Source organism: Emys orbicularis, chromosome 1 (genome assembly GCF_028017835.1).
Source record: "Emys orbicularis isolate rEmyOrb1 chromosome 1, rEmyOrb1.hap1, whole genome shotgun sequence".
NCBI classification, from domain to species: Eukaryota; Metazoa; Chordata; order Testudines; family Emydidae; genus Emys; species Emys orbicularis.
The window spans coordinates 16,362,767-16,389,699 of NC_088683.1; the positions used below are offsets into that span (position 1 = coordinate 16,362,767).

The 26,933-nt window shown below is 41.8% G+C and overlaps 1 protein-coding gene across 3 annotated transcripts in view; it reads left to right on the plus strand.

The window, feature by feature from the left end:
* Window positions 1–26,933, plus strand: part of CELF2 (CUGBP Elav-like family member 2) — a 445,244-nt gene that overhangs the window by 295,392 nt on the left and 122,919 nt on the right. For all 3 annotated transcript variants that reach the window (XM_065419232.1, XM_065419240.1, XM_065419247.1), the window contains one exon: window positions 6,774–6,970. In XM_065419232.1, coding sequence (XP_065275304.1) covers window positions 6,774–6,970 — 197 coding nt within the window. The remainder of the gene's footprint in view (window positions 1–6,773; window positions 6,971–26,933) is intronic.

Sequence of the window (26,933 nt, forward strand, 5' to 3'; positions counted from 1 at the left end):
GCTGTAAATCCCCATAATAAAGGATCGTATTTGCTCCAATATGTACAGCAAGTTGAATAGTTAAAGTCCAATTGACAGAGATTATTGGGATTTTCCTTTTCTCTTCAGCTGCTCCTATAATAATAATGTATATCCAAGCCTTGCATTGCATATGGTAAATTTGGATTCAGTGATGAAACAAGAGAACATCTATTACAGCAACTGGTTACAGTGGTTTGTATGATATTACATAGCCAGAGATTTAGCAAATAGATCAGGTGTTGGCAGAGCCCAGCTTCTGGCACTGAAGAAATGAATTATTTGGGAATAATTACATTTTTGAACTTTGAACTATTTGCGGGCCCAGTAAAAGGGATTCCCTCATCTATTGTCTTTCTAAAGCACTAACATGGCTGCAAATATTTTCTGCAAACCATGAAGGCATCTGTGAAAAATATCTTTGCATTTATTGTTCATTGCTTATTACTTGCTTATTATTAGACATTTGCATGGAAAACATAATATTGTAATCAACTGGCTCACTCAGAGCATTGCATGCCTGGAGTTAAAATTGCAATCAAAATAGTTAATATCATAGTTTGTGTATGTGCCATTGACTACTGGATGGAGTCAGAACCGCTCAGCTGTTTGTCATAAGCCATAATCTGTTAACAGAATGACTAAGGGTCAATGATTTGGGGGCTGAAGGGATGAGAGTTCTCTCCCTACTGCATTGCTGTGAAGTTCCAACTGCCCTTGATATGCAGAAGATGGTGACAACATAAGAAGGGCCATACTGGGTCAGACCATTGGTCCATCTAGCCCAGTATCCTGTCTTCCAACAGTGGCCAATGCCAGGTGCCCCAGAGGGAATGAACAGAACAGGTGATCCATCCCCTGTCGCCCATTCCCAGCTTCTGGCAAGCTTGCAATTCTATGTAAATACCAGTTTGTTATACAAGCACCAGGGCAGCATGAATGGAGTTGCAAAGCAGAGAGGGGCATTATAAGTCTTGTATTACTCGTGTACAATATGATTGCATTCACTGGATTGAAAGCCCTGCAGTGCACTGTTGTGTTAACGAGCTGTGGCGTCAAATCTTTTCAGCAGTCGCTTTTATGGATACATATGGAACTTAATTTAATTAGAATAATGAAACATAGTGGTTTATAGGAGTTCTGCTAAGGAGAGCACAGGGTGTTACACCAAGAGATGGTGATGATTTGCAAAGAAGCATTCTTCTCTCTGAGTCAGTTTTAAACAACTGCTCCAGGGAAGTGCTTATGGGACAATAAGCTACTGGAGGGGCCATCTTTTCCATGACACATTGTCCTGATCAAGTGTGGTTATTAAAAACCCAAAGGCACTTTTTTATTTTATTGGGCAAGTGGCGGTGTCCCTTGGTGTCCTGGCCAAAATCCAATTTGGGTAATTACATTCTGCATCTATAAACTCCCCCACCCCTCACAGTTTCAATTGGATATGATATTGTTCTTTACTTTCTGGCTTAAACTGCTGTGTGGTAGTGCTGTGTGGTGTTATGCCGCTGTTGCATGTCACCCGAGGATGAAGACGTTCCTGCATATGGCAAGTTTGTAAAGCACCTTGTAATCCTTCCAGGTAAAAGGGCTTCTAAACCTACGATAATACTGTAATTTATATGTTCAGCACATCAGCTTTAACACTATAAGGATTTGAGGGCAGGGATTGGGTGCGTGCCCAGAACCCAACCCAATTGGTCCCCAATCCCAGTTGGGGCCTACGGGCAATAAATATTTACTACTATGAAACTAAAGTGCCTCTGTATTAAGATGGATTTAATAGTTCGTTCACTTGCAGCCTATTTTTTCATTCTACATTTCCGAGCCTTTCTACATCTATAGGGCATTAATACTGTTAAGCGGGGGGGAGGGGGCCTTAATCATTTGTTTACAGTTAAGCCCATGTTTTGTAGCACTGGATCATAGAAGGAAAGGCAAATCTGGACAAAACATTAAAATAATTGGAGTCGGGTGAGGCTTGGGATGGGGAGAGGAGCTAACCAAAATAATACTGTCAGAAAGGTTCACATCAGGCCAAGAAACGGGCCTGAATCGAAGCTATTTTGGTCACTACCACTGACTGTTGAACAATTGGCTTGTTGTGAATGGAAATGAGTCTGGCCTGGTATCTTAAGATCCAGACCCAAACACTGTGGTTCTAGGGCCCATCTCTAATTAGTAATAAATTCACTCCCAGTAGATTTGCTGGGATTAAAAACAAGAGTGGGGTACTGCTAGTAAATGTAAGTAATAGCAAAACAATCTATCGCTCCTCAAAGAGTGGCCCTGTCAGCTTCCTGAAATGATGGAACAATAGGTAGGTTATTAGAAGGAAAATTGGCACAAATTGAGAGAAAGGATGCTCTGGCAGCAACCATAAGCAGTCAGCCACTCACTGGCTTAATCTCTGCCCTCAGGCTGCTCTCCACAATATAGATGACACCTTGTCAGTGATTAGGATAACGTGCTGGGTCACCCGTGAGTCCAGTGGACTAAATTGGCCATAGAGGGAGACTTACTGCAGCGCAGAGGCAGCTGGTCGCATAACCTAAATTTTCTTTTCGATATATCATCATCTGGGTACTGACAGTAATTGTCATGGGATTCTGCTCTCATTAGTGTCCCCTAGACACAGCTCCCTTTTGTGCTCACACTTTCAAGAAATAGTAGAGGCCTTAAGCTTTCCAGTGTATTGGTTTGTTTCCTCTTGGAAATAAAGTTTCGTGTGTGGTTTCTCTTTTTTTCCTTGTTATTTCCTGAGTAAGGGGGAGAGGGGAGAGAGCCACTTCCACTGAGTTCCGGTGTATCAGCAAAGCCAAGTGACAAAACGGCTCCTTCTCATTGATGACTAACAAGTCTCAGCCTAATACAAAATATTTTCTAGGCAAGAGAAAGTTAAGGGCATAGGGGGTTTTCCTCCTTTAGTTGGGGTTTCCTTTTTTAGTTTTTTGGGGGGTTGCTTGGAGATTATGCCATTCATCTCATCATCTTCACCATATCCTACTCAAAAGGACATTACTTATTTCCCCAAACAGACAATGTGATAGCTGAATCTTAATGCAGGTGTTTGTAGGATTGTGATTCTCAGCGTATGCTCGGAGTAGACCGTAGGAACTGGATTAATGAAAAACCGTTCTTCCCCTCCCTATTTTTTTCCAGTTGATTTATCTTTATGAATGGTCCTAATGCGTTAGCCTCCTACGGTGATGGGCACAATTGTAAAACCCTAAAATAGATTGTGGGCCCAAGGAATGTGTTAGCCTCAACTCTCATTGAACTCAGTGGCAAGTGAGAGAGCTCCAAACCTACAAGGAGGCATTCAGCAGCTTCAAAGAGTAGCCCATGTATGCCCACAGAAACGCATTCTATTTATGTGGCTATAATTTGCCTACCCCCTTTTTCTATTGGTGTCAATATACTTTTACGCCCAACACCACTGTTGCAAATAGGAAAATATTATAAACCCATTGAACAGTTGCGCAAGTTTACGTGGACAAGGACAAATTTTGTTCTTCCTTCACCCACCTGCTGTCAATGGGCTTGCACAGGTGTTGAAAAGGGTAGAAATTGTCACAGAAAGGTTTGAGTCACTTGCCCAAGATAATGCAGTGAGTCAGTGGCAAACCAAGAATAAAAACCCAAGAGTTTTAAATTCCATCATTCAGTTATTCGTTTAGGTCCTGATTCAGCAAAGCACTTCAGCAAGGGCTGAAATTTAAACACAAAATCAGTAAAGCACTTAAGAACATGCTTAATTTAATCCCCCTTAAATTCCATTAAAGTTAAGCAAGTGCTTAGCAGCTTTGTTGAATTGGGATGGATTTAATCATATACTAAGGGCTTTGCTGAATCAGGCCCATAATGATGACAGGGATTCATTGGAATGGACACTGATTTTGTTTGTTTGTGTTGATGTGTTTTCTAAAGGTCAGTTTCACTTGTTTCATTAGTTAGAAACAGAGTGGTGCCATCACATTGCCATTGTTTTTTCCTCCTACCCAGAACAAGTCTACCAATGTGTACACTTGTTATCCCACATCAAGTGCAATTTGTGGCATAATTTTGACCCTATACCTGTGTGTGTATATGTTGAATATACAGACTGGAGGAGTAAAGGAGTAGAGAATAGAACTTTTAATAATGAATTATGTTTGTTAATGTTTCTAAAATATTGCACATTAACATAAATAAGGAAGAAATCAAAGTGCAAGTAATCTTGGCTTGCTTCCTAACCAAAATATATGAACCAGTATAAAGGCTATCAAAGCAAAGGTTACATTGCAGAATTTAACTAGTCAATGTTTCTAAAATGGTATGAAATACATAAGGGGGAGGTTTTCAAAGGCCCAAATGGCAATTAAGTGCCTGAATCTAAATGATGGGGAGTTTGGTGTCTAATAGCCATTAATGTCTTCGAAAATCTCCTCTGAATAGATCAGATGTTTTGGGGGGGTTTTTTGTTTTTTTTTACTTTCAAAGGAAAGTCACTATGTAAGTGTGAAATATGGTTCCTCGGTTCTCAAGGCCAGAAGGGATCATTATGATCATTAGGTTTGACCCGCTGCATAATATTGGCCATAGAATTTCATTGAGCAATCCCTATATCTAACTCTGATAAGTAAAGTATTGAAGCCCCAAACTTACAAGCTGCTGTGCATGGGTGAACCTCTGCGTCACATAGGGTGACCAGCCAGCAAGTGTGAAAAATCGGGATGGGGTGTGGGGGTAATAGGAGCCTATATAAGAAAAAGATCCAAAAATTGGGACTGTCCCTATAAAATCGGGACATCTGGTCACCCTAGCGTCACATGGAATCCCAGGGGAGTCAGTGAGCCTCTGCATGGGTGGGGAAGGCTGCTTGCATGGAGCAACTTGCAGGATTAGGGCCTTTGTTTTTCTGCTGCATTATTTCTCTCTCGTTCATTATGCTGAAATGGATGGGTGATGGTAATGATCCCACAAATATCTGAAGAGCCACATTAGAGTTCTTGTGATCAGTGAAAGAGCTTTGAAACTAAGAAGGGGTGTAAGACGGGCAAGAATATTTGTACATTAAAGACAATAGAAAGGGATGAGCAAAATCCTTTTGTCCTTTATTTAGGCCAAAATCCTACTAGAATCCATAGGAATTTTGCCTGAGAAGAGACTTGCAGGTTTTTCTCCTGTAGTAATTCAGGAAAGAGATGAGTCATTGAAGGTTAATAAGTGAGTGAGGTTTATTCTATTGCCCATTAAGCCACGTTAAAGACACTTGACAAAACTGATGATGGAACTTTTCATCATCAGTTTTGAAATGTGCTTTTCATGTAACTTTTTCTCCTCCCTTCAATATCTAGGAAAAGTTCAAAAGTTAATATGGGAATATTAATGTGTCCAGGTGCACCATGCTTCAGAGGAAGCGAACTACCAAAAACTGAATAATTTGTCTTAGCCCTAAGGCAGGGAAATTATGCAGGGCTTTAAAAAAAGTAACTAAATAAAGGTAAAATGTCTGGCTTGGTCTTTGTGCATTCTCCAGCCCTTGAGTGATATGGGTGTTCTCTTCTGGGCAGGTATCAGCTAGAGAACCTATGATCCAAAGCCAAGGTTTTCAAAAGTGACGGGATTCTAGGTGCCTCAATTTTTAGCTGATCAACTTTTGACATGCCTTAAAGAGGCCTGAGTTTCAGAGGATGGGTGCTCAGCACTTTCTGAAAACCAGGCCGCTTTAAGGTGTGTCCAATTGGTCACCCAAAATCACTACTAGTTACTATAGGAAATCTTGGTCCAAGAAAAGAGTTTCGAAATGATTATTGTTAATTACCAGTGGTGACTTGAGTTTTATGCATTTTACCTTTATTCGGTACATAAAATAATTTGTTTTCCTAACATTCAGGAAAAGTTGTACTCTGTGATATGCAATTTTCCTACTCCAAGAAGTTCAAAATTATCAGCAAGAATAAAATATTTTTTTTTCAAAATGCATAGTTGTTTCAAACGTAAATGCACATCTGGAAATTAGATCGGGTAGGGAATTTATGGGATGTGAACGATTTGAAACATGTAATGTTATTTACATGGCGCTAAACTTTTTGAAGCAGTATTTTCATTTTCTGAACAAAGCAGGCAATTCTGCAGCCGTCTTCCCCTTCTGAATTGTGCTATTTGTTCCAGGGTGCACCCATTCCCTTTTTAAAAGTGTAGGCAACTAATCGGCAGCAACCAGCCGCATAGCTGGAGTGTTTTCCATTCTAGGCAATATTATCCTAATTTGATGCACACATGGATGCTTCACACAATCTGCAAATTCATCGCTGGCATCTTGCATTAGTCATCTGACAGATTGCCGAGCATTTCATATTCCTTTCATGTGACTTATTACAAAACACACACACACACACACACACCAGGCACAGCCTTATTTCTGCCAATAGCTGGTTTGGTGCTGTTTACAGCAGCCGTATATAGAAATCTCCACTTATTCATAATTATCCTTCACTTTAAGATGCAAAAGTACTGGCTCGTGGCTTGTATTTTCCAGCTCTTTTCTGATATAACCGTATTAAGCAGCAGCCTGCAGTGAAAACCAGTCTCAATGAAAAATGTAATGTCATTTTTGCATTGCTTTTGTTCGTAACATTTATACTGTTAATTAAGCACAGTTTTTTCCCCATTGTGCCCTGTTGACATCTTTTTCTGCATCTATTATACATCAAAAATGCTCAGTCTCCTAACTATGCCTATTATTTTTATCTCTTTGTTCCACTTTTTAGTAACGGCACAGCTAACAAGATGAATGGAGCTTTGGATCACTCAGACCAACCAGACCCAGATGCCATTAAGATGTTTGTTGGACAAATCCCACGTTCATGGTCGGAAAAGGAGCTAAAAGAACTTTTTGAGCCTTATGGAGCTGTCTACCAGATTAATGTTCTCCGAGACAGGAGTCAGAACCCACCCCAAAGCAAAGGTACAGTAGTAGGATTGTGTTTGTTTACTTTCTGTTTCAAAACTCTCGTACATGCCTTCAGGATTTCCTAAGGGATGTCTGTTTTTGAAGCATACTTTATTGAGCCAGCCAGAGACCTAAGAGACGAGAATTTCTGAATACCTATAGATTACTGGCTACCTCCTCTTCGTAAATTGCAGTTTAAATATCTGTTATCTTGAAGAGACCATTCCGGCTGCGCAAAAAATAACAAAAGAGTGCAGCCCTAGTGTAAATTATTATTGCCGAAAGAAATGGAAACCTGAGCGGTCAGTTTCCTTGGATTAGCTCATGAAAAATATAATGTTCCACTTCCTTTCACTTACTCTCTCAGCACCACAGGTGGGAATAATTTGAGGGCTTTAGGAGGAGAGAGCGCAGTGCTGGGCTCTTACTACATCACCTCTCTGGAGGCAATAAAAGCAGTCCTGCCTCATTTCCAGATTTCTGATTTCTCTCCTGCGGTCACATTAGGGACTGACTCAGTTGCGGTTACTTATCCAAAAGATAGCTTGCCTTTGTCTTCATTTTTGATGTACATGTAATATATTTATCCTTGCCTCTATATTTCTCTGAGTATGTATATAGGTATCTATAGATAGATGTGTATATGCATGCATATGTGTATATATATAAAACCTAAAATGTAAATATTTTGTGTATCTATCTGTGTGTCACAGAATACTTTTCCTCAGATAAAATCCCCTTTGTTGTTTAATATTTTTGGCATTTTCTGATCTTTTCCAGAATGTGTGTGCTAAATTTTTAGCAGTGTTACCAATAACGAGTGTTAGCCTTCAGGCATTGGATCCCTCCAGATGTGCACCCATGCCTGTTCCTGGCAATACTTGATATTTTTCATCCTTCGTTTCTTCTGACCACACCTTTAAAACACACATTCTGTGGAGAACCTCAGAAAGGGATTTTGTAGGCCAGCAGTTGATTAACGGTGCTGAGCAACAGTGTAAAGATTCCCCTTCAGCTGGAGGTGATCACTATCCTCTGAGTCAGGATCCAAAATTTTGGATGTTCCCATGTCTTGTAGCAAGCTCACCTGTCTGTGCTGGGTCAGAATGTTCTCTTCTCTCCTGCGGCTATGGTACTGATAGGTGTAACAGGGTCCGCTCTCTTTGACCTTTTTCCTTGCTGCTCCCCATCCCTGATAACTCATCAGGACAACTTAATCTGTCCTTGTATATTTTCTATAGTACCACTGGTGCTTTTGCGGATACCCTACATAGATTACATCTGATCACCAGGCATCAGGTAGGCATATAGGAAGAGTTCGTAGCATACAATTTATGCGACTAATAAAATTCAAGTTCTAGCATTGAAACTGCAGCTTTGATTGGTGCCCATAAAACTGAAGGCATTTTCTTCTTGCAGCATTGGTGCCGTTCTCCCACCCTTGGCTTTACATATTCTGTAAGCAAACAGAAGATGATGTATCTTAGTGCATAGACCCCTACTATGGTAGCAGAGTTTTCTCACTATGTATCTTTTTCTCTAATGCTGGATAGAAGACAGTATTAAGAGGTCAGGCAACTGGATTTACTGCAGCCCATGCTGCTATGGATGAGCAAACTCCTGCTTAGTGTAAACCATCAAAATGCTGAACTTTGAGGCTGGCTTTATTTAAAGAGCTGATTCCTGACTCTCAGAAAAGCTTCCCCACTAAGCAGCAAATGAAGTGAGGATGGCATTGTAGTGAGACTGAAGAAGCCCATTTCTCTGACGTTTCCCATTGTTCAATACCTGTCTGTCAGGCAAGTTGAGGGTATGAATAGGCTTCATAGACTAATTGTCAAGAGTTTATTAGTCCCCTCCCAACCAATTTCTTCTCTTTCTTTTGGCTGTTGTTCTCAGCCAGGGGAGCAGGAGAATTATGTGCCACTACATTTTTTTTTTTAAATATTGAGTGAGTTTAGTCCCAGAAAAAGCCAGACAAACCTGCAGACTTAAATTCTGGTGATACAGCAGCAAGCTGCCCCACCAGTGAGCTCTTCCTGTAGAAACTCTGGCATATGGAAATATGGCCCCAAGCCCATTCAATCCTTGCTCTGCTGGGACTGCCAGCGAGGGTGCTGTAGACACCTCTTCAGCTTCTGGTTGGGCACCTCTCCTCTAGGAACAAGACCTCAATTTTCTTAACCCAGTTATACAACAGTTTCTGTTTGCCTGAGTGAAGATTAGAAAATACGCGTTATAACCAGAAAAAAATCTCTTTTTACTGAAGGCTGTTTCTAATATTGTCAGTGTCAACAACCCACGACAAACACTTTGCCACATTTTAGAAGCAGGGACAGAGTTTATTGTTTATTCTGAGAGGTTTCTGAGGGGTTTATTCTGAGGGGTACACGAAATCAGTGCCTACTCAACCACTCAAACCAATTCTTATTTGAGATAGATGGGTTGGAATAAGGATTGCTGGCTACCCAGAATCTCTTGGGATTCCCTAGAATTTTATGGGATAACATGTCTTGTAAGTTTAGCTTGTGATGGCAATAGAACAACTCCCTGTTTTGCATTGCAAGGTCATGGCTTTGTGTCATATACAGCAGCATCATGACATGGCAAGATCTTCGTTATTTTCTTCAGCATGTGAATTGCAAAAGTGCAAATGCTGGTTGGCATTAGTACCTGTTTTTAAACACTCTGAATCTAAATGTTGAATAGTGTTTGGTTTTAGAAAGCCTTCACTCCCTCTAGACTAGGGCCCTGTATTTCTGTTAGCTTGGCCAAAGAGCTTTCTCTGGTTTGGGCATAGGATCTCTCTGATGAGCTGTTTGTCAGGCTGCAATCTGAGCCTTTTACAACTCTGTCAAAAATAATCAAAGGCTGATTCTTTCTCCTCTGCTGTCATTAAGACGGCCTTCTGTACCCTCTAACCATGAATGTCCTAGTTCACTCATCTCCTAGCTTTTTGTTCCGCTTGCAAATTCTACATAGCTGAAGTTGGAGGAGACAGGTAGAAAGACAGCACTTTACACACTTTAGAGAAGTACCTATTTCTCTTTTAGAGTACATGTTGTGCTCTCATTACATGAGATGTAGAAGCTACATCTTAACCACTTGTGGCCATTAAAGATCCCATGGGACTTTTTAAAAGAGCAAGGGTTGTCTAAATTCCACCAACCTAAATTTCTCTCATATCTTCAGTTGGATTTAAATTATGTTCAGCCCTACTCTCTGTCCTCAACCTCTTGTGAAGCATTGTTAATCAGCTGATGTCTTCTGTCCCAGAGGTAGCTCCGCTGTAGTGCTTGGGATCATGATGTTCTCTCTTTAGGTGCCAATCTGATGGAGCATTTGAAGAGTTTGCACCTCTCCATATTATTCTGGGGGCTTGAAGAGTTCATAACATTTGACTACATGACCCTTTTTCCCCCTCCTGTAGCTTATACTCACCCATGTGTTGCTTTCCACCACAAGAGAAATTCAGAGAGTAAAAATATAAAATGTTCTATGGAGAGTTAATAAGATTGAGTTAAACTTTTGAACTTATCATATGCAAGTGGGTTCAAAATTTAGGCAGAACAAACGTATCTGTTCCCTGATGAAGTATTTGCACTTCATGTATTTTATATTTGATGGAAAGATGCCCTACTTCTTATCATTTTTATTAATGAGCATTTTTATAACACTACAAATGGACACAACCCTTTACAAATCAAAGTAAGGTGTGGTGAAGATTTCCCTTCTTCCTCTCCTCTTCCAAGATCTCCTTTATGCCATTACCTTGCAGCTCGAGAATAGAGACAAGCTGGACAGAACTACATTTTTCCTCTGGAATATGATGGGTGGGGGGACGGGCTCAGAATTTACTTAGAACTCTCTAGGTTATATCCACCTTTACTGAGGAGAGGAATATTCTGGAAAGCAGAGAGGCTGCCTCGTAGTGAGTAAGGTGCTCTAGTAAAAGGCTGGTGCTATGTATTATCCTACTTCACATGGTAGTTTGAGTCTACTGGCAGGCAGTGGGTTTTGATAACACAAGAGTGCAGGTGTGGGGAGATGGATGAGTAAAGCATGCCGTGTACAAAAACTATTTGTCATTCTTTGTTATCTAAGAGCTAAATTATTGCCAATCTGATGCAGATGCATGAGTCTGAGAGGGATAGAGAACAAAGGGGCCATCCCTTCTCCCTCCTTCCCCAGTGCACCCATTAGCTATCAATCTGCGCTCTGGCAGAGCAAAAGAGGAGCCCAGGCCGCATGGCCCAAAGGGGGCATGCACAAGGGGGTGCGCAGATATGTCACCATGCTCCTCCCATAAATACACCTCTGCTGTGTGCTGCTCAGACACGGAGAAGCTAAGCAAGCAGTCTACGCCTAACAGGTGTCATTGGCTGCCAGTGAGAATGCTCCACTCCAGTGCCCCCGAAGGTGGTGTGATTGCACCTGGCTTCTGCAAGCATGCGAACTCCTGAGGAACCTGTGTAGTGGTGCACCTGATCCCCTCTCCAGCACTGTAGCGTCTTGATTTGGCCATAAGTATCCTGTTCCCTATCCATAACTCCCCTGTAGTCTAATACCACATGCTCTGTCTATGGAATAGCTTTTAGCTAACAGCTCTAATGTGTTCTACTAATGCTAGATAGAGCTATCTGTAGTACCCTTGAGCTAATAAATGCCACAGATTGAAAGTTCTACAAACTTAAATGATGCCATGTGTGTGCGTGTGTGCATGCTTTGTAGACCTCATTGAGAGTTAAATAAACTCCAGGCTTCAGACTTTGTTTATAGTACTGTAACTTATTTTATGTAGCATTGTATAAGAAATTGTAGTGATCACCATTTAAAAGTTAACATTTTATACCTATAGGAAACAACTATTCTACACAGTGTGGTAATGGTGTTTTTTTAAAGGCAAACACTTCTATTTCATAATATATTAAATGCCAATTTATAATGCTATAAAAAGATATCTTGTTTTTAGACACAAGTAGAAGGGGGCAGAGTTAAGGTTGCATTTTCAACCGCGACACTGGCATTTCTGACTCTTGGATGCTCAGTTTCTAAACCTTAAAGAGCATTCACTCCAGACTTATGCATGGGATATACACAACAGTATAAAATATAGTATAGATGTGAGCTGATTTCAAAAAAGGTAATTCTTATTTGACAAATCTGCTGGAGTTTTCAAAGAGGTTTCTCAGAAAGTGGACAGGTGTGAAATTGTGTATATAATCTACTTAGATTTCCCAGGGGCAGTTCACACAGTGTCACACAGGAGATTAATACACAAAGTTGCTAGCAAAGCAGAGAAGGGACCGTTTTCAAATGGAGAAAGCAACCGGTTATGTGATCGAGGGCAGATTTGAACAGGGAAAGGTTATGGGTCAGGGAGAAAGGGGATGAAGATTGGAGAACCACAGGGATTGGTATTGGAGATCAATATTTTTTTCACTCTGTATGTAAATGACTTTGAAGAAAGTACCACTAACGTTATCCAAGTTCTTGGATAATACAAAATGGATTGGATGGGGGAAGAACCAGCAAATAACGTGGAGAAAGGGAGCAGATACGAAGGAATCTGGCTGGATAAAATGACCCAAGAATAACAAGAATAAATTTGAGATTTGAGTCATAGTATATGTTATACTAATACGTTCTGATTAAAGAGCAGGAGAAGGATTTTAAGGAGTCATAAAAGCTAGAGCCATGAAAGGACTAGCATGATGCATTGTATGACTGTGGTCAAAGAGGCATTGAGCAAGCAAAGCACAGAGCACAATTTAAAAGGAAATACTGTAACACTTAAAAAGGGATTTTTTAAAAAAGATCATGTTTTAACTACTGTTCCTAATATTTAGAACCATTCTATAGAAAATCATGAAGGGCAGTAGTCCAAAGGAGAGTAGCATTAATCATAACATGTCTGGAAGGGTTAAGATATGGTGAAAGGTCTACAAGGGTTAACTTGAAAGGGGGTTGGAGGGTTGACTAACAAGAAGGTGGAGAAGAGAAAAATTCAGGACTGTACTTGGCTTTTGGGACATTAAAAGTTATAGGGGAATCTGATGGAAGTTTTGCAATGTGCTGAAGTGCATAGTGAGGGTAGAAATAGATATGCTCTTTCCATTAATATTAAACCCTGGGATGATACAGCATAGACTTGGGGATTTTTAAGAGCAGGTTGGACAAACACCTGTCAGGAATGGTCTAGATAATACTTAGTCCTACCTTGAGTGCAGGGGACTGGACTAGATGACCTCTCGAGGTCCCTTCCAGTCCTATGATTCTATGATTCTAAGACAGAGAAACAGTAGGCAAAAAAAGAGTGTTTAAACCAAACTCTGCCCCTTTCCCTCCATGCAGAGAGTAGGATGTTCTTCCACCAGGGGAATCAGTGAATATTCCTCAAGAAAGTTATTCCTTCCATCAGTATTTCAGAGTGCTACTTCTGATACACAGAGCAGCACGTAACGTGAGCACTGCCCCCAGGTACCAGGTAAGGTAAGGTTTCCTCACTCAAGCAGCTAACAGGATAGAATGGCAAGTCCTTTGTGGGCCCAGCTGACACTTGGTGAGCTGCATTCGGCTTGATGAATGTCTGAGCCTTCTTGTGACCCATGATATTTTTGTAGGGTTACCATACGTCCGGTTTTTCCCGGACATGTCCAGCTTTTTGGTAATCAAACCCCCGTCCGGGGGGAATTGCCAAAAAGCCGAACATGTCCGGGAAAATGCCGGCCGGGCACTTCCCCTCCCGCGGCTGCTCTGCTCCTCCCCTGACTCTTCGGCTCTGTTTAAGAGCCGAGCTGCCCAAGCGCTATGGGCTTCAGACAGCCCCCTTGCCTCCGGACCCCAGCCGCCGGCCGGGCACTTCCCCTCCCGGGCTCCGGCGGTGCAGGGTCCGGAGGCATGGGGGCTGCCCGAAGCCGGTAGCGCTCGGGCAGCTCGGCTCTTAAACAGAGCCGAAGAGTCAGGGGAGGAGCAGAGCCTCCGGCCGCGGCGGCTCTGCTCCTCCCCTGACTCTTCGGCTCTGTTTAAGAGCCGAGCGCTACGGGCTTCGGGCAGCCCCCATGCCTCCGGACCCTGCGCCGCCGGAGCCCGGGAGGGGAAGTGCCCGGCCGGGGGCGCAGGGTCCGGAGGCATAGGGGCTGCCCGGAGCCCGAGCGCTACCGGCTTCACGGTTTGCCGGGCAGCCTCCAGACCCTGCGCCCCCGGCTGGGCGCTTCCCCTCCCGGGCTCCAGCTGCGCTGGGGAAGCGCCGGCCAGGGGCGCAGGGTCTGGGGGCTGCCCGGCAAACCGTGAAGCCGGTAGCGCTCGGGCAGCCCTTTTCGCGTGGCTGGGAGTGGGAGGGAGGAGGGGGTGGAGTTAGGGTGGGGAAGGGGCGGAGTTGGGGCGGGGCTGGGGGTGGGAAATGGGCGGGGTCAGGGCCCCGTGGAGGGTCCTCTTTTTTTATTTGTTAAATATGGTAACCCTATATTTTTGCATTGGTTGGAGGTGGGGGGGCAGATGAGGCTAATTTCCCATCACATACGTGACTGTGAACTTGTCTGCATGAATCTGCCTCATCGTAAAATCCAGTCATGGTTTATTGCAAAAGAAGGAACCGCATCAGAACCAACACAGAGCCCACTGACAGTTGGAGACAACGTCATTGGTGAGCACAGCTCACGAAGATGTTGTAAAATGAGAGTTATTTAAAATGACCTGTAAAGGGGAATGGTGGGCAAAAGAGGACTTTTCCTTTTTTTTGCTGCTGCTTGGTGTGTGGAGGAGGCCTGGAAAGATGTTTTCTTCTTGTTTTTAGAAATCAGAAATTTAGCTCTTGTTCTCCCTGTATCTCTGGATGGGTGGAGAAGCAACTCTTTAATATCCTTTTCATTCTGTGTTTGTACAGCTCCTAGCATAATGGAGTCCTGGTCCAGGACTTGGGCTCCTAGGTGCTACCATAACACAAAAGAAGAATACATCTCAAGAGAGGGAAAGAACAGCTTGTTTGCACAAGCTTGTCTACACTATTTTAGTACTGATTTAACTAAGGAGGGAGGGATAGCTCAGTGGTTTGAGCATTGGCCTGCTAAACCCAGGGTTGTGAGTTCAATCCTTGAGGGGGCCACTTAGGGATCGGGGGCAAAATCAAAATTGGTCCTGCTAGTGAAGGCAGGGGGCTGGACTCGATGACCTTTCAAGGTCCCTTCCAGTTCTAGGAGATGGGATATCTCCATTAATTGTATTGTATTGTATAACTATATTGATTGAAAACTTTCCCGGAATCTCCCAAAATAGGCTATACTGATAAAAGCACCTTTACCTGCATCCACACTAAAGGATTGCACCCGTTTAACTGTATCGGTTTCTAACACAGCATGGTTAAATTGGTAGAAAAACTGTGTGTTGACCAGCCCTTAGAAGAGAAGGGATTTTTAGTCAAGGTAACCAGGTCAGCCACCTCCGGAGCACCTCCTCAAAGCCTGGGGTGGCTCTGCAGAGTAACCTGCTTCAGTTTCCCCGGCCCACAGGACACCTTCAGCACTCCACACCACAGACCAAGATAGTCAAAACAAGGTTTCCCTACTGGAGTCCGATGTATTAAGTCCTGCCAACAGCATGGTATAAATGGAATTCAAAACAAAACAAAAAGTCTTCAGCCCAGTCTCAGGCTGCCACAACCCATCCTCCCTGTGGGTCTGTCTTCCTGCTCGCCCAGCAGTGACTCCCAGGACTTCTTGCCAGGAGTTTAGCCTTCTCATCCTGGAGAGGACCCAAGACCCTCTCTGCCTTCTTCATAGGCCTCCTCCCCAGGCTTTGCACAGGCCTCTTTTTTTATATACCCTAGGCCTGATTGAGTTCCATGACTCACTGGTCACATGACCTTCTCCATTTTCATCACTTGGGAAGGTGAACTGATCTTGTCACAGGTGGAGATGAGGTTCATCTCTCCTTGAAGGGGTCAGCCAACCTGTGACAGTCAGACTGTTTGCAACTTTGATTTTTGTTAACAACTATTTAATTCTAACCTCTAAGAAACACTTGGGAGAAAGGAAGGTTATGTTAAGGGATCATTGTCCCTGCCTTTTCAATTCAAGCATGAGATAGATCCCAATCTATATCTGAGACCTCCAGTAAGCCAAGGAAAAGTAGGGAAAGTCAGACTTAGCACTCCGAATATTTCTGAGGAGAAAAAAAATCAGAAATTCAGTATTTTATTTATTATAAAGAAAAGAAAATGGGCACAAAGCCTCTTTTAAAAATTCTTTGCAGATTACCTTTCAAATCAATTGCAGGGTAATGGGGGAGAAGAGTTAAAATATTAAAATGATCGTTTCTCCCAACTGAAATTGCTCTGGGGAGAAAAAAGCATATTGCACTGATATTGATCAAGAAAACTGAGTAGATAAATAGTATCCTCTTTGAAGTTAGAACAGATCTTGTCAAGTAATTAAGACCCAACATTTATTTGTGGAGTATTTTGTAATATCTTTACAAAATCAAATATGATTAGAAATGTTTTCATAAATGTAAAAGGATAACTCTGTGAACATATATATTTAATATATGCATTGCCCTGCACTGTTGGAAACACACAGAAGAGTTATCATCATCATATAGGGCACAAGACTAGAAATATGAAATTGTATATAAACAAGAATGAAAACAACCAGTCTAGTTTCATTTTCAAGCTGAATAAAATGCAAAAATATCCATAAAGGCAAGTCGTCAGGGCCTGATGATATTCATCCTAGGATATGTAAGGAAGTGGATGAAACAATCTTGGAACCATTAGCAATTATTTTCGAGAACTCATGGAGCATGGGTGAGGTTCCAGAGGACTGGAGAAGGGAAAACATTGTTCCCATTTTTAAAGATGGGTACTAAGAGGACCCGGGGAATTTTAGACCAGACAGCCTAACCTTCTTACCTGGAAAGGTACAGGAACAAATTATTAAACAATCAATTTGTGAGCACCTTAATGATGATAGAGTTATAAGATATAGCCAGCATGGATTTGTCAAGAACCAGTCATGCCAAACCAACCTAATTCCCTTCTTTGACAGCATTACTGGCTGAGTAGACAAGTCTACATATCTTGATGTTTAGTAATACTTTTGACACAGTCCCACATAACATTCTCATCAGCCAACCAGGGAAATGTGATCTAGATAAAATTACTATAAGGTGGGTGCACAACTGGTTGAAAGACTGTACCTAAAGAGTAGTAATTAGTGGTTTGCAGTCAAACTGGGAGAACATATCAAATACGGTCCCATAGAGGTTAGTCCTGGGTCCACTTCTATTCAATATTTTCATTAATGACTTGGATAATGGAGTGGAGAGTATGCTTATAAAATTTGCAGATGACACCAAGCTGGGAGGGGTTGCAAGCATGTTGGAGAACAGGATTAGAATTCAAAATGACTTGACAGATTGGAGAATTGGTTTGAATTCAACAAGATAAAATTCAATAAAGATAAGTGCAAAATACTTCACTTAGGAAGGAAAAAATCAAATGCACAGCTACAAAATGGGGAATAACTGGCTAGGTGGTAGTACTGCTGAAAAGGATCTGGGGGTTATAGTGGATCACAGATTGCATATGAGTCAACAGTGTGATACACTTACAAAAAAAGGCTAATATAATTCTGGGATGTATTAACAAGAGTGTTGTATGCAAGACACAGGAGGTAATTGTCCTGCTCTACTCAGCACTGAATGGAGCCTCAACTGGAGTATTGTCCAGTTCTGGGCACCACACTTTAGGAAAGATGTGGACAAATTGGAGAGAGCCCAGAGGAGAGCAACAAAAATGATTTAAAAAAAAAGTTTTTAAAAACCTGACCTATGAGAAAAGGTTAAAAAAGGCTGGGCATGTTTAGTCTTGAGAAGAGAAGGCTGAGGCTGATAAGTCTTCAAATATGTTACGGGCTGGTTTAAAGAGGATGGAGATCAATTGTTCTCCATGTCCATTGAAGGTAGGACAAGAAGTAATGGTCTTAATCTGCAGCAAGGGAGATTTAGATTAGCTTTTAGGAAGAACTTTCTAACTAAAAAGGTAATTATTCTCTGGAATGGGCTTCCAAGGGAGGTTGTAGAATCCCCATTATTGGAGGTTTTTAAGAACAAGTTGCACAAGCACCTGTCAGGGATGCTCTAGGTTTACTTGGTCCTCTCTCAGCGCAGGGAGCTGGACTTGGTCACATCTCGAGATCCCTTCCAGCCCTACATTTCTATGATTCTGTAATTTGTGACAAGCGTAATAAGTCCCTGATGATGCAAGCACTTGCTTATCTGAGTTAGTCAATGGAAATAAGGGACGTAAAACATAATGTAATACTGTGAATAAAACTTAGATGTTCAAGCATGGGACCTACATTTTTAAATGTATTTCAACTGTAATAATCTAAGGTATTGTTAGCAACACAAATTTAAAAATCTCTCATTTTTATCTCTAACACTGAGACTCATTCACTCATAACATCATAATAGCAAAATTTGTGAAGGATGTGGAGACCAGATTGTCATCTTTACACAGTCTGGCTGGGCATTGGGCTCTGGGGAAGAAAATATTGAGAAATGTTCAGCGGACAAAAAAAAGAAGTGTGTTATAGAATAATAGTGAGCCTGTACTTCAGACTGTATGGAGCCTCTATATCTATAATGTCTAAGCCTTTGTACCATAAGAATGACATTCACAACACTAGGACCTCCATCGACCCCCAAACCCCTACCTACCAACCAATCAAGAACCATCCACTTATTTCACAGAGGCCAGCAAATAACTTCCTATGGTCTGCCTTTCGACAACAAGCTGGTTGGGCTGACTTCAAAGCAGCGACCTATAGGGGTATGGCTGCTTATCTCATACTAATTCTGAGTCACCCCGCTCAGAGAATGAGGCATTTTAAAGAATCTAGGTCTTTCTAATCTCTTATAAAAACACTTTGAGAAAAGCTGGTGCCTACATTAATGCTGAATGTTTCCAGCAGATCTTTTGGGGGTTTCACTGTGCCTAATTACTGTCTAATCTATGCCCATGAGCACACAGTTTTAAGTTGGACATGGCAGACTCTCACTCTGCAGATGCATACATTCATTATATTTGGAAAGAGAGAGAAACTCCATTCTCTACTACACTGTGGTTTTAATTTAAAATACACTCAGAAATAGTGGTTATCACACACTCCTTTAGAAGAATAAAATGAACTGCTGAGGGAGATGCTTATATATAATAAGCCATGTCTCTTATTTGCCTAACTGAATTTGGGTGAATTTATATTTCAAAGAATAATTGAACAGTTTTAGTAGATCAAGATGTTAGGCTTCCAATTTCACATTCAGGGAGCTGCCCAATGAGTGAACTGTATGGTAGTGTATGGTTGATTCATGTAATGTATAATATGAGTAGATTTGGAAGGATTAGATTTTTATCGGTAAATGTTAGTAACCATCAATTTCATCGTATACACACAAACGAATGAAAAAATATTTCCATGGGTGATAATCGAAATTTACAGAGAGGCAAAGTAAGAAAAATGCTACTTGACAACTTAGTAGAGTTTGATTTAAGGCTATTTACTTTGTATGTTTTGACATGTGTTTTAACGGTTATAAAGCTTTAACTTTCTGAATCTCAACATCTACTGTCATTAAATAATTATTTTTGACCCTTCCATAATTTCCTGCAACTGAAAATTTAAATTGATAAAAATAGAAAATACAGTAAAATCTCAGAGTTATGAGCACCAGAGTTATGAACTGACCAGTCAACCACACACCTCATTTAGAACCAGAAGTACACAATCAGGCAGCAGCAGAGACCAAAAAAATAAAATAAAAAAAAGCAAATACAGTACGATACTGTGTTAACGTAAACTACTAAAAAAAAAAAAGGGAAAGCAGCATTATGCATAATAAAGTTTCAAAGATGTATTAAGTCAATGTTCACTTGTAATTTTGAAAGAACAACCATAACGTTTTGTTCAGTTATAAACGTTTCAGAGTTACGAACAACCTCCATACCCAAGGTGTTTGTAACGCAGAGGTTCTACTGTAATGCTTAGAAATAAATATTGATTTTTATCCTCAAAATTAAAAAAAAGAAAAATCCAATTCTGCCAAGCCTAAATATGAAGATTCTTTGTGCTTTAATAATAATTACTTTAGCACTTTTAGCATAAATAATCATCATAATAATACTTAGCAGTGTTATCCATAGATCTCATAATGCTTCACAAAGGTATGTATCATTATCTCCATTTTACAGACAGGCAAAGTGAGGCATGGGGAGGTGGACGGACTTCCCCAAGGTTACACAGTGATTGAGAACGGAAAAAGAACCCCTGTCTTTCCTGATCCATTGCCTTATCACCTGGGTTACACTGCCTCCCTCACTTACATCCCTGGCTCTCAAAGGACTTTACTTGAACAAATACTTATTAATACTAACACCACCTATGTTAGTTTCCCCATCTATTTAATGGGACTGATGGGGAATTAGAGTGTTATGGCATATACACAGAGAAGTTAAATAAAAACTTAGAATTAAAAACCCAAAAACAGAGAGAGAAAAAAGCAGGCTGCTCCCTAAAACTCAGAGGCACAACTCAGCCCTCCGTACTTTAGGCTGGCTCTCTGCAGAACTGTCTTTAAACATACACTGCCCTACAGAGCACCATAGCTTGCAAGCAGGACCAGGAAACTCTTCAAAACTTAAGTGTGATAGCTTGTAATTTTAGCATGATTTCAATACACCACACAGAGAGGCTGTTATATGCCGTGGATTAGAAAGCAAGTGTGTAGTAGACCTAGGGGCTCTGACTCCCATTTCCCTGCTCTTACCATTTTCATCTCCATTTCATGCCATCAGTTTTAAACCAGAGCTTTCCTTTTGTGTTTGCAGATCATGGGATATAAAACTGTTGTTGTTTTAAAATGCACTATGTTAACCTGAGCAATTCCACTGGGGTTTTAGCTTCTATAGAGAAGAGTGTTTTGTTGTCTCTGGTTCAATTAGATTTTTCTCAGTGTCAATTTTAATTCACTTCATCCGACATGTGAGGAACTCTCTTTGGGAGGAGAACTTTTACTTCTACTCTATTCCATTCTTTTGTTTAACAGTTTAAAATGCTTAGCGGCGCCGCATTCTCCCTTGATGTCAGCTAGTGCATCCAATAGGAATGGTAATAAATCGCTTGGGTGTTCTTTAATAATGTGCTGGGTGATTTGGTTTGTTTAGGAGGAGAGAGGTGGGGAAAGAGTCATATTCTCCATCCCTTTTACTTATGACTACCTGGAACAATCTTGCAATGGCCTGGATGACCTAATAAGTCTTCTCCAGTGCTCACTTCATCTCCATAATACTTGTTTCTCACGATTACCCGCAAAGGTCTCACATCATGGCAAACCTCCACCTGGCCACAGAGCGCTAGGCAGCACTTCCTTCAGTACCCACCAGCACCACTGAGCACAAGACGGAGGCGAAGTTGCCTGAAAGATTGTTCTTCCCTTGTAGGGTATGTCTACACTGCACACTAAGCCAGGGCTCTGACTCCGGTTTAAGCCCAAGCCTCCCTTCCATCCACACACAAATCAGTCTGACTTGGGTCAGCATGCACTCTGGACCTGGGTTCTAGGACCCTACTAGGGAGGTGGGGCAGAGCCCAGTTCCTGCTATGACTCATGTCCAAGCCCTGTTATTTTGAGTGTGGACGCAGCTCAAGAGACAGACCCGAGTCAGCAGGGTGATCTGGCCAAATTCTGTTTTTAGAAACTATATTTTGCCTACCTGAATATCCTCTGTCGTTTCACTCGGCTACAATCTTTTTCTTCACTCCCTGTCCTAAATTGTTGTTTAGCATTGCTGTGTGGTGCTAACATGGTTGCCTGTGCTTCATTGCTTGTTAGTTTGCAGTTTGGGATCTTCTGAGTTGAAAGGTGCTGTATAAAAGTAGGAAATTATTATAAGTTTGATGCTGCAATCTAAATAAAAGTAGTTTAAAAAAAATCTTACAACCAAAGGTCAGCATAACTTTCAGGTTTGCATGTGCGCAGTGCAAGTAACCTTCAGAAATTTCATCATGACAAGATAAGTGCAGTAATTACGTTTAAATGAATGCAGGAGAAAATTTCTCTGTAAACTGCATTAGCTGGAGAGACTTTGGTCCAAGAGGATTTAATTGAATTAATGTTACTTACTTTTAAATGCTCCACCCAGTGTTTTACCAGTTCTCCTTATCACTAAGAAAAATAACAATATTTAGATCCTAAAAGCCCAGTTCATCAACGCACTGAAGCACATACATAGTCCCAATGACGTCAGCAAGTGTTGAAACCTAAGCCCGTTTTTAAATGCTTTGCTGAACTGGGGCCATATTGCACTTTTTTCACCTATGGTTCTCAAAACCTCTTCAACTCAACTGTACTGCCGGCAATGTTGTACGGCAGCAAAACATGGGCACTGACTAAGATAGAGGAGCAACAACTCTCTATCACAGAGAAGGCGATGGAAAGAAGAATTCTGGGGATTTCAATACGCGACTGCATCCCCAATGAAGTGATCAGACAGCAGAGTGGAGTGCAGGACGTCGTTGTTGAAAGCAGGTACAGCAAAATGTGATGGGCTGGGACTACAGCTGTCGCCGAGTGGTACCTGTGGTAACTGAAATGACCACTCGGCCAATCTCGAAAGAGATGGGAAGATTTTATTGTGAAAAGGCATAGCCACACATGGAGAAGGAAGGCCAGGATAAGAGAAGAATGGAAGACATGTTGTGATCTGCACACTCTATATGAGGGCTGAAGGACCGATCGATCAAGGCTCTCAAAGTACTTTACAAAGGAGAGTAAATCTTCTTTTGGCAGCATGGGCAGTAAAGGAACTGATTTAGGACCTGCTCAAACTGCCAGTGAATGCAATGGGAGTTTTCCTGATTTCATGGACAGTTGGGTCAGACATGCCACAGTTTGTAGTCCACAATCTGTAATTCCCACCACTGCTACTGATGCACATTGGACCTTGGGCTACATAAGCCGGGGGTGCCGGAACAGGCAGGGTGGTGGGGGAAGGGGCCATGACCCTCCCACTTTTTGAAAGAGGATGGGCCTGATCTGTCCACTTTTTGCCCAAGGCCCCAGCCAGGCCAGAAGCGGAGTCAGGCTGGGGAGCCGCGGATCCTCCACCTACCTGGGGGCGATGGACCCGAAAGCAGCCCCCGTCCCGTGTCCCTGCCTCCCGGCCCCCACCACCCAGGGCAGGTGGAGGGTGGCAGCTCTTACCATGGCCCAGCTCCAGCTCTTCAGCCCCGCCAGAAGCCAGAGTCGGGTCCGGGTAAGAGCTATGTGGATCGCTATGGGGAGCCACGGACCCTCCACCTGCCCTGAGCGGCGGTCCGGGGGCGGGAACATGGGCCGGGGCTGCTCTCGGGGGGGCCCCCCACCCTGGGCAGGTGGAGGGACCTAGTCTCCCTGGCCTGGCTCCAGCTTGGCCAGGGGGCAGGACCTCGGGGAGGAAGAGGACAGGCAGGGCCACAGAGTGGGCAGGGCCTCGTGCCCCTCGCCACTTTTAGGCAGAATCCGTCACCCCTGGCATAAGCCTAATATGAACAATATCTAATAGGATTAACATAGAGATTCCCATGGATATCTAAAAGCTCTTAACAGAGGTCAGCAACTAGTACTCTTTTTCATGAAATTATCACTGCATGATTCCAAAATCCTGGGTTCAGATAGGTAGGCACAAAAGTGCAATCTGGCATGATATTCATGGAAGCAAAAATACAGGTAAGTAATGTTACCACGTCCCCATTATATAAATGGGAATGCTGAGATGCACAGGGGTTAAAATGTCTTTCTCAAGGATATGCAGCAAGTCAATGGCAAAGCGACCTACAGAACCCAGTTCTCCTGACTTCCAGTCTGCTTCTCTAACCACTAGGTAAAGACCATGATTTAATTCCCTTCCAAATATTTTCCCCAAGAAAATTAATGTGCCAAATAAACCCTTGAAGAGTAGATTTGTTTTAGAGGAGTAGTTTGATACCGTTTAATTTTTCCTTTGTATGTTTTGTTGTATCATTTTAAAAAACATTTTTTAAAAACAATTGTGTGTTGCATTTACTGGACCAAATGCCAAAAGGGGGGGGGGGGGAGGACAATGTTTTAAATGAAGGCTTTTTCTTCAAATACAAACTGATCTTTTATGGAAATTGAAAAACAGTGGAATAGTTTCTAAAGCGACTTTCTTCATTGCTGGCTGAATCAAATGGCAAAAGCTGCTATTAACCTACGCATCTAACATTTCAACTAACCATGTTTCACTCCTGATTTCACCCACCCTTGCTTATGCATGCTGTTGGCGTTCTGTTACAGTCAATAAGGCACGCTATTCAAAGAGCTACAGTATGCTCTTTGTTAAAAAATATATATTGAGTAATTGCAAAAGTCAAATAATGTTTATGGGGAAGAATTGTGTTCTTTAAAAAAAAAATGGGGGGGTATCTGTTTTTTAACGCGATGAATGCTAAAAGATATATAAAATCTCTGTTTATAAAAGAGATGCCAGTATATAATGCAGAAGAATAATATTCCATATTACAAAGAGATATAGTGCAATATACAAGCCACCAAAATAGGACCAGATGCATTTGCTACATATCAGAAATACCTTCATTAAAAATTTACTATAGTGATAACCAAAAACACTGTAGTAACGTTATGGTAAGAAGTAACATTTGGGGTTATTGCTTTGTAAGAGTGTAGAGATTTTTTTATAAAGGTAAACATAACCTACAAGTGTATCAAGACCCGGTATAATTTTGGGTGGGGTAAATTAAGGTAGCATGTGGTATGAGCTATTCCATTTATTTTCCCTAATTTTCATCACTTTGCTTTTTAAGGGGGAGATTTCAAAGGCACAAAGGACACAAAGGTGCCCAACTCTCATGGACTTTCATTAACTTTATGGCTTTGAAAATCTCCCCTGAAATACAGATTACTCTGTCCCATCTTTTTTCTGCACAGATGGAATTTATAATATTTTACACGTTGCACCCATTAGAAATTATATATAGACAGCATCACACAAATGCAACCACCTCTGCTGGGTTTTGTTAAATGCCCAGGTGCCACCCAGTACTGAGGATAAAAACAAGATCTCTGTCCAGAAGCGCTTAGAGTCTTGGGATCAGACAGTTATTTATTATTTGTGTGATAGAAGTGCACAGATGAAATCAGATTGTGAAATGTGCTGTAGAAACACATAGTTAGAGATGGCCCCTTCCCTTTAAGAACCTACCAAGTAAGTAGGAGTCCCGAAGAGGTGAAGTGACTTGCTCAAGATCACACAGGAAGTACATGGGCAGGGTGTAGAATGGAACCAACATCCTCAGCAATCTCATCCAGTGCCCTAAACACAAAAATATCCTACGTCCCTTGTTCCTGTCCAGAGCCCAGCTGAGGCAAGGGTCTGCCCACACCAATTCAATTGCAGGGTCAATTTTAGACAAGATGCAAAATGAGAGCATGATGATCACTGAAGAAGGAATAAGGGAAAGGAAAACATCTCCTGTCCATGTACTTTAACTTTGCCATTCTGCAGTGTTTCTCCTAGAATTACCTAACTGCTTATGGGGAAAGGAGGTGACATCCCAAGTTCGGATGGCCAACGCAAGTATTAGAGCAAGGCTCGGTGGGGGGGGAAAAGTCTGCACAACCCAATGTTAAAGGTTCGATGACCCAAATATGGGATGCACTAGTCATGGAAACTTTGAGACACTGGAAATGACAAAAAGAGGGAGACTGTGACTGAAAACTTGGCTCTCTATCTTAGGCTATTCAAACATGAAAAAATTAATGTCATACAAAGAGATAATCCCCTTTGGCCTCTGTGCCGCCTCTATTAAGAAAAACAAAACACTACCTAGCATGTTACTTGAAGTAACCAGAGTGTTTTACCCCTTTAAAAGGTTACTGAGGGTTTGTTTGTTTGTTTTGTTTGTTTGGAGGGTTGAATATTAACATTCATTGCAGCTGGACAATTTTTGGAGGTAGGACTCATTTAGTGAATTCTGCACATCCTTAGAATTTATAACGTGGCTTAATCCTGTTTATATATTTTATTGAATCAATAAACAAACTGCATAGTTTCAAAAGAATACAGAGCTGCTTTGATTCTAAAAACAGCCATTTCAAAGTTCACTGCAGCTTAGGGAGAAGAGAAGCTAACCATCTCAGAAAAGCCCAGCTGCTCTGTTACATTAGTCAATAAAATTATTAGAGATTAAAAATATTTCAGCTGATAATATTGCTGATAATCTGGCAATTACTGTAACCAGCAATCAAAACAACTTGAATATTGATTCTTAGTATGCAGAAAATCTCGTATTAATTTTGTGGTGGCATAAGATCTATTACAGGCCACAATCAGCCAGGTACATTAAGTTTGGAGGAGGTCTCTCTCTTATCTGGGCTGAATGAACCTGAGGCTTGACCAGTCATTTAAAAAGAACTATAGGAAAGGACCAATTGCAGTTCGAGGATTGAGGAGCACGGGGTAACAAGCTCACATGGTTGACAGCAGTCATTCCTCTACGTGGTGCCTGAGCATCCTTAGGGCCAGATCATGAGAGCTGCGGATCATGAGTGTAATCCACTCAGAGTAGCACTCTGTTTTCCTCTAGTGGTGGCTGAGACACAAAATAGAGGTCGGTTAGCGTGCTAAGGCCTTAGCTAATAGAGTATGGGGGTATTTTAGTTCAGGCAGCAGAAGTTTGTGCTTTAAGAACCCCACTGCTAACACCCCACCCAGGAGCATAGCATTACATCTACAACTCCTGTGGCAATCAGTGGGAATAGTCACATAAGTAAATGGATGCTGAACCAGGGCCCTCTAGGTATTGTAGAATCAACCAGGGAAGTCAGAAAGGAAAAAGACCCGTTAAATCATCCATTCCATCTCCCTACCGACTATGCTGTTGTTCCCCACAGTGCATTTTCA